Source organism: Otolemur garnettii, unplaced genomic scaffold (genome assembly GCF_000181295.1).
Source record: "Otolemur garnettii isolate 467f Iridium unplaced genomic scaffold, OtoGar3 scaffold00198, whole genome shotgun sequence".
Taxonomy (NCBI): domain Eukaryota; kingdom Metazoa; phylum Chordata; class Mammalia; order Primates; family Galagidae; genus Otolemur; species Otolemur garnettii.
Genome location: NW_003852593.1, coordinates 907,217 through 915,212, shown reverse-complemented (window position 1 = coordinate 915,212; position 7,996 = coordinate 907,217). Strand labels below are relative to the sequence as shown.

Below are 7,996 nucleotides of genomic sequence, written 5' to 3'. Positions count from 1 at the left end.
CCAAGTAGTCCCAGCTACTTGGGAGGTGGGGGCAGGAGAATCGCTTGAGCCCAGGAGTTGGAGGTTGCTGTGCGCTGTGATGCCATGGCACTCTACCCAGGGTGACAGCTTGAGGTTCTGTCTCAAAAAAAAGAAAAGGAAATTATTTGAGTCTGCTTTGGATTTCAATTTGTGGTCCCTATGCCAGGACCACAGGAAAAGTCCCACAGAACCTGGTGAAGGAGGCAGGATGGAGGTGGGCAGCTTAAAGGGCAGGGAGAGGGATGCGCACACTGCAAGTGGCAGCAATGGCTATGGACATGATCAGACTCAGGCCAGAGCCAGGAAATAAGAAATCTTCATTTTAACCAATACCAGGTAACCTCAGAGTTTGAACATAAGAGAAATTTTATTTAATCTTTTTAAATGCAATCTAGTTTTAAAAAAAGTTGGGAAGTTAAGAGGGTAGAAAGAACATAAAAACTAAGACAGACAGGAGGGAAGGCGGTGGCTGGTCAGTGGCTTCTGATCAGATCTTCTCCATCTTGGAAATGAGGTCATCACAGATCCTGGTCAGCTCGTCATTTTCTTTAGTCTGAAGGAGAAAAACTGAGTAAGTAGGTCCTTACAGAATATGCTTAAGAGGGGCAGTGACAGGCCCCCAATGTGCATCCCACCTTCTGCTCCACCATCTTCTCTAGAGAGTGGCTCCGCATCTGCTCCTTCCTCAGACTTGCCTGCAAGGCCAAGGCCTCTGCTTTGGCCTTGCTCCGGACCTGGGCAATCTCTTCATTTGCCCTAGAGAGGTGAGGGCAGAGGCTGAGTCCAGGGGACTGAGGGACCAGATTCTCCTTCCTGGGGCCTCCCTCATTTTGATCACTCACAGCTTAAGCTTCTCTTCTGCTTGGGCCTTCAGTGCTTGGTACCTCTGGCCCTCCTTGTCAATCTTCACCAAGTATTCCTCAACGCACCTCTTCAATGACTCTTCATTCTTTAGGAACAAGAGTAGACATTAACCATTAATGACCTAAGGGAGTTGGTCCAGGCTTGGCATTCAGGCACCCTGGGGGTCAGGTGCAGGCTGTAGAGGTCTTGAGGTCTACCTTCAAGGATGTCTGAGGTATGAGCAGTGAAAAGACCCCTCACCACTCTCACACATACCCCTAGCCCACCTGTCAGAGGCTCTAGATGGTCCAGGCTCCCTGTCTTCTGGGGGGCTGGTTCTCATCCTTGGACCCTTACCAGCTGTTGCCCCCTCTTGCCACAACTTCTGCCAGGACCTGCATCAGGCACCAGGAACACTGACCAACCCACCCCTGGGCGTCTCCCCCGTAACCTGAGTGCTCTGCTTTGGGGGCAGCAGGGGCTACCTGATACCCAGACATGCTACTCCCCGCAACCCTACAGGGGCCCCACTCACTGACAGAGGAGCTGCCAGTGGGCACAGCCCTGCAGGGCAGAACCTGGCAGCCAACACCGGCCTTTTAGTCCTGGCTTCTCTCCTTCAGGGTCCCCACCCCAATTTCTCTCCTGTTGGGCTCCCTGCCCCCACAGCCTGGTCACCTAGGCTTCCCACCTAGTCCCAGCCTGGTTTGCTGGAGGCTTTAAAGCTGTTCTGCTGAGGTTCCTGCCTCTGGCTAAATGTGCAGCTATGAAGCTGCTAACCATCTACCTGTAGCTGAGGGGTCTAGCACATGTGGGTTAGGCCTGGGGGCTCTGGCCAGAGTCATCCTCTTCTTCCCAGGGTGAACATTCAAGGCAGCCAGTGTGAACTGTGTTGGATGAATTTTTAAATTTGGTAAGTGTATTTCTCAGTTCAGAATTCCTAGTTCTGCAGTCTGTAGTGACACATTTCTCTGAATATGTGATCTGTAGATCCCAGGTGGGATTAAATGCAGAGAAGCCCCCAGGACAGGGAGGAGGTAGCCAGGGAGAGCCATGATTCAGGTCTGCCTGGGAGACTCGAGGTCAGAGATGCAGATAACAGCATGGTGGTGGAGGGGGCCCTCATGCCTATGACACCGTCCAGGGGTCCTGCCTCTCCCTGCCATACCAGTTTTACCAACTCTGATCCCTGAGGCAGATCGCTCCTGTGGGGCTGATTCTATGACTAGTTCTAATCTTCAGGTGTCTTTCCTGCCTCCTAATACCTGGTCATCCTGCGCAGGACATTACTTGTAAACCATTAGCAGCAGCAATCAGAGGTTTAAGGTACCCCTGTGTTGGCTCCTCTATCGCGGTGGACTTGTTATTCAGAGCGGACAGTCCAGACGCTGCAGTGGCCTGGGACCCCTTCTAGAAAACAGGTTCTCCCCTGTGACGGGCACAGCTGTATCCCCTGCACCTGCCACGGCTGCACCGTCACACCATCGGCGCCCTCCAGTGCGACGTCCCCCCCCCCCCCACATGAATGCTGCTCTGCTCATCCGTCCTCCCACCGTTAGCCAAAGCCTTGCAAACCAGCTGTGTCATGTGACTCCCACACCCCAGAGTGGCCCATCCTGTTCATTAGACACCCTATGCCCCACAGCAAGGAAAGGTTGAGCACAGGACCAGGGCCTATTGGTATGGACTGTGAGGCCCTGTGAGTCCACATGGTGAAGACGCAGGGCAGAAGGATGTACCTTGCGATAGCCTTCAATCACCTCCTTCTGCTTCTCAAATCGCTTGAAGAGGTCGGAGAAGGACTTTTCCATGGAGTTCAGATCTGCAATAAGTTGCTCTTTTTCTTTTAGAACCTTCTGGATTTCAGCTTGGGCAAGGTCTTTCTGTTTCTGAGCTTCCTCTTGGGAGACAAAAACCAAACATTTAGGATTAGAGAGGACCTAAATGCTGGGGTCCAGAAACAGCCAAGAAAATAAAGCAAGGAAACTGGATGCCAGGAGGAAAGGCAAGGAGCTCAGGGGAGAGCCACTGTAGATGCAGTCCCTGATCAGTTGTCCCCTCAAGGTGGTGAGCCCCTTTTCCACCTGTGATCTTCCAGGTGGAAAGCCCAGACACAAAGCCCAGAACACAGCTGTTCCCTCAATGTTAGCTCCACGGGGCCCAGAGGGAGTAGTCAGTGAAGCCCAGGGTGCCACAGCAGAGGTTGCTAAAGAGGGTCAGAACTTGGACACCCTCAGGGCATATGGTACAACCTGTAAGCTAGGAGCTGGTGTGGTGGGTGCCAGTCTGCTGGCTATGCTATTGCAGCGCTCTCAGAGATAGGGCTGGGGAGTTATCTTGCTCCTGGCTGACAGCTAACCTGAGCAAGGTCTTTGTAGGGACACTTGCAGGAGCCTGAGCCCTTATCCTAGGATAGGCCTGGTTCTAGCAGCAGCCATGAGGGATGCCATCAGTTTCCCATTACACAGGTGTCATTAGCCTCACTGACTGCTGGCTTCTCCTTAATTTGGAACCTGGGTGATCCCACAGTGAGCCTACCATGAGGGGATACTTGTGTGTTGGGAAGAGGGACCCTGGGATGATAGTACTAACCTGGCCCCAATGAGTGCCCACTGGCCTGTGATGTCATGAGGAGGTAGGGGAGGGGAAGAGGCCAGCACTTGGCAGAGGTGTGGCGCCCCTTGGGTGGCCTAGGCACTCACCCATTGCCTGGTACACGACTTCCTCAAACCTGTCCATGATCTTCCTGTGGGACAGAACAGATGAGTGTGAGCTTCTGTCACTAGATAAGCCTGGGTCAGAGCTGGTATAGGGCTGTGAGATTTACCCTAGCTCCACATTTCTCCTGTGCAGCTCCTCACACTTGCTTTTCAGCTCCAGGTTCTCCTCCTGTGCTGCCTTTACCTGTGCAAACCACATACCTGAGTCAGCAGGTGGGACCCCGAAACCCCCCCCTTCCATGGTGTGTGCCTCCCATGAGGACCTGACTGTACCCAGGCCCAAGGTCTCTGGGGCCACACTGCCATGTCACGGTTCCACATGGGGTTTCCAGGGGCACCCTAGGAGCCCTGGTAGGGCCAAGGCCACCTGCTCTATGCAAGTTAGGTCACCATGAGGCCAAGAGGCATGGAAACCAGTAGTCATGTAATGAGTCCAAGTCCACTGGTCAGGGCCCCATGGACTCCTTTGACATAATTTTAGTTAACTTGGTGGGCAGGCAGGGCCCAGAGACCCTGAGGCCTGCCAGTGCCCAGCAGCGCAGGCCTGTAGGGTAAAGGAAGGCAAGGCCAGTTCTGAGGGCTGGACTGGACACAGTGGGCCTCTGAGCTTACTCTGGGGTCACTCAGATGGGTTCCAACATAGTACGGGGGTTGTGGGGACCTGTTGGGTCTGCATTGCAGGCCTGAGGAAAACTTGGGGGCTAAAGTCCCAGCCAGGTCAGCTGTCCTGGGCCACCCATACCCCCCTCTCTCTGGGGACTGCTGGAAAGATGGCAGTTAAGAGTGGTCCCTAAAGACACTAGCCCCTAGAGTAGTGGTTCTCAACCTTCCTAATGCTGTGACCCTTTAATACAGTTTCTCATGTTGTAGTGACCCCCAACCATAAAATTATTTTCATTGCTACTTCATAGCATGTAATTTTGCTACTGTTATGAATCATAACGTACATATCTGATATGCAAGATGGTCTCAGGTGACCCCTGTGAAAGGGTCATTTAACACCCAAAGGGATCTCAACCCACAGGTTGAGAACTGCTGCCCTAAACTATCTCCAGCTGAGGTGATTTAAACAGGCTGAGCCTTAATATGCCTGGTGAAGATAGAGGGGACAGAGGGAAACATGCAGAGGGCCGTAATCCTGAGGCATGGAGGTGGGGCTCCAGCCACCCAGACAGGTCTGTACTGGCAGGGGAGGGGAGGCCAAGAATGGGCCACACCTGGGCCCAGGGCAGCAAATGCTACCCTCAAGGCTACAAGATCACCCCAAGAGGAAGCCAGAGTCCAGGCTGTCTGAAGACTCCATGTGGGAGAGATGGCTTGTGGGCAGCTACCCGCTTAGATGCTGGACAGAAACCTAGAATTCTCAGATACTTGAGCAGCAGTGGTGGGCTAAGGGGTTGGGGGCCAGTAGCTGAGGCCACAGGCACCTGTGACCTACCTGGAAGACCAGGAGTATGCCTGTGCTTGGTTCCACCCGTGCCTGGCCAGCCAGTCCCTAGAAAAGCCCACTAGTTTTATAGAAGAGCCACCCCCATGTCCTTACGGCCATGTCTAGGTCCTTCTGGCTGTACTGCAGCAGGTCCAGGATAGGCCCCGTGGAAGGCAGGGGTGGACCCCCAGGCCCAAGGATGCACAGGGATGGGCCCTGCACCTGCAGGGAGATGGAGATGAGGAGGCTGTGTGCTGGGAGAGACAGGGAACACAGCCTGTAATGCACCCGCCTCCCAGCTCTGACCTGCCCTCAGGGAGGGAAGGTCCATCCAGCTGACTTCATGGAGATGGTACAGAGAAGGACCTGTGACAAGCCCAGGTCTGTCAAGAGGCTGGTGCCCCCCCACTCCACCCCACCGAGCCAAAAGCTCTAACCTCCAGAACAGAACACAGCCCCTAAACCAACACATGTCTCTTCAGACTGCAGAGACCACTCAGGAGGAACTGAAGTACTTACAGGTGCATCCAGTGCTCCTAAGAAGTCAAGCTCCACAAGGGTGGCTTCTGGTGGGTTTCCTGAGGAAGGCTGGTCCTTGTCTTGCAAGCTGAGGCCAAACAGAGCAGGCTAGTCACCACAGATTCTTTTAGTACCAAGCAGGACTTAAGCACAGGTGTGCCCAGTCTGATCAAACTCGGCGCCTGTGGCTCAGTGCTAGGGTGCCAGTTGCATACATTAGAGGTGGCAGGTTTGAACCCAGCCCAGGCCTGCCAAAACAATGACAACTACAACAAAAAAACAGCTGGGCAGGGCAGCGCCTGTGGTTCAGTGGGTAGGGCGCAGGTCCCATATACCAAAGGCCAAACTGCAAAAAAAAAAAAAAATAGCTGGGCGTTGTGGCAGGCACCTATAGTCCCAGCTACTCAGGAGGCTGAGGCAAGAGAATCATCTAAGCCCAGGAGTTGGAGGTTGCTGTGAGCTATGATGTCACAGCACTCTACCTAGGGCGACATAATGAGACTCTGTCTCAAAACACCGATTTCTAGGTTTGCAGTAGAAATTGCAGAACTGTGTCCAGCAAACCCAGGTCCCGCTACCCTAGCCCCTCCCCTCACACGTGCCTGTCCCTCCCACTGAGCTCTGCCTACTTTAGTGCCACTGCAGACTGGGCTGAGCTGGTTGTTGCCTTATTTGTGTGATCACTCATGGCCAGAAGCGTAATTTCACAATGCAATGCAGCAAACCCCTCCCCTTCCCCCAGCTTCATGGCTTCCATGTAAGGCCTCTAAATGCACTGTGTTTCCTCCCAGAGCAGGGGGCAGCCCATATTTTCCACAAAGGGCCTGACAGTACCATTTAGGAGGTGAAGGTCACACAGCCTCTCTCACAACTGCTCCGTGTAAAAGTGGCCATGTGTCAATAAAACTTTATGTATAAACTGTATATATATATTTTTGTGGTGGAGTATGGCCCACAGGTCAGAGTCTGATCTTTGTTCTAGAACAAAGAACTAGAACTAGCTGGTTCTCAACCTTCCTAATGCCACGGCCCTTTAATATAGTTCCTGTGGGTCTCAACCCACAGGTTGAGAACCACTGTTCTACAGTAACTACATAACAAATAAGTTTAGGTCTTTAATCCACACAGAATGGCATCCATAATGAGCATGACGGCCCCTGTGATTGGAGGGCAGGTCCTTGAGGCACCTACCAAGGAGCCCAGGGTGCTGCTCACAGTCCCTCATGCCTCATTTCTAATTCAGATTGTCCCCTTAGTCTGGAAGTCTCTGATCAAATGGCAACCTGGGAACAGCCACCCATCTCCTTAGCCTGTGCTAAAGGCCCCAGAGATGGGGCAGGTACCTGTTTGGCCCAGTGGTCACAGCCTCTGGTCGATGAGGACTGTCCTTCAGGAGTGGGTCAAACTTGAGATATAAGGACTGCTTCCTCAAGGCTGACTCCTTAAACTGGGGAAAGACAGGGCAAGTTAGCAGGTATCACTGTTGTCCTAGAATAGAAGTCCTGAGAGCCCTGGGGTGAGTTGCCCACTAGGCCCATCCCTGCCTCTAGTCACCCACAACCCTGTCCAGGGGCCACTGTTCCTGGCAGCACATGTTCAGTTTGTTATGGGTGAGCACCTTGGTTGGGACTCGGCTAGGACGCCAGGCCACCATGTAAAGGAGAAACTGTAGGAAAAGGGGGCCTCAGAGAGACTCAGGATGAATCATGCCTATTTGCAGTAAGGAGAAACTTAGGTCCCCAGTGATGCCCCACAGTGAAGAGCCATCTGGCTATTTTGGGGTGATGGGGGGAGCTGTTCTACGGACACGTGCTGCAGTGAGGCTGCCACCACAGTGCAAGGAGACTCACCGAGGAAGCTCCAAATTGCTCCAGGTAGTCCACCTCAGCCCCGGTGCCTAGAACTGAGAGGGAGCAGTCACTGCTACTGTCACTGTGTCCCCATACCTGGGGATGTCCTGTGGTGCTCAGTAAGCAATGACCACATTCTCTGTGTTTGGTGGGACAAACACAGAAGCATTCCCAGCCTCCAGGACAGCAGCCTCCTCACCTGGGGCCAAGGATCTTTTGCCTAAGGTGGCATTTCTCACCTGCTGCCTGCTCTGGGGCCTGGGTACTCCTGCAGCGTGAGTAGCATGGCTGGCTCAACCCACTTGATGACAGAGGTGCCCCCACCCTCCAGCCTGACAAGCAATAACATGCCTGGGGGCAAAAGTACCTTAGTTGACAATTACTGTTTAAAACTGCCTTAGGAAAAAGTTTTAGGATCTGATATAAACTTTGGTTAAAAAAAAAACAAAACCTAAGAGTAAGGTGAGTGCGGATGCAGAACAATCACTAGAGCCCAGGAACTCAAGAATACAGCGTGCTACATCTATGCCTATTAGCAGAGGGGCATAGTGAGATATTTCTAAAGATATTTCTAACAAATACCAATTAAAAAAACACACAAAAACTAAGGGTAC

At 52.8% G+C, this 7,996-nt stretch overlaps 1 protein-coding gene across 1 annotated transcript in view; it reads right to left on the bottom strand.

Annotated features, from left to right (window-relative positions):
- Positions 1 to 418: 418 nt before the first annotated feature.
- The window catches only part of TACC3 (transforming acidic coiled-coil containing protein 3), a 17,129-nt gene continuing 9,551 nt past the window's right edge, over positions 419 to 7,996 (bottom strand). The window contains exons 7-16 of the mRNA XM_023507699.1: positions 7,383 to 7,435; positions 6,876 to 6,979; positions 5,533 to 5,620; positions 5,128 to 5,235; positions 3,692 to 3,768; positions 3,567 to 3,610; positions 2,604 to 2,764; positions 864 to 970; positions 657 to 777; positions 419 to 574 (exon numbers count right to left, since the gene is read on the bottom strand). Of these exons, the coding sequence (XP_023363467.1) occupies positions 509 to 574; positions 657 to 777; positions 864 to 970; positions 2,604 to 2,764; positions 3,567 to 3,610; positions 3,692 to 3,768; positions 5,128 to 5,235; positions 5,533 to 5,620; positions 6,876 to 6,979; positions 7,383 to 7,435 (929 nt within the window). The 3' untranslated portion in view covers positions 419 to 508. The remainder of the gene's footprint in view (positions 575 to 656; positions 778 to 863; positions 971 to 2,603; positions 2,765 to 3,566; positions 3,611 to 3,691; positions 3,769 to 5,127; positions 5,236 to 5,532; positions 5,621 to 6,875; positions 6,980 to 7,382; positions 7,436 to 7,996) is intronic.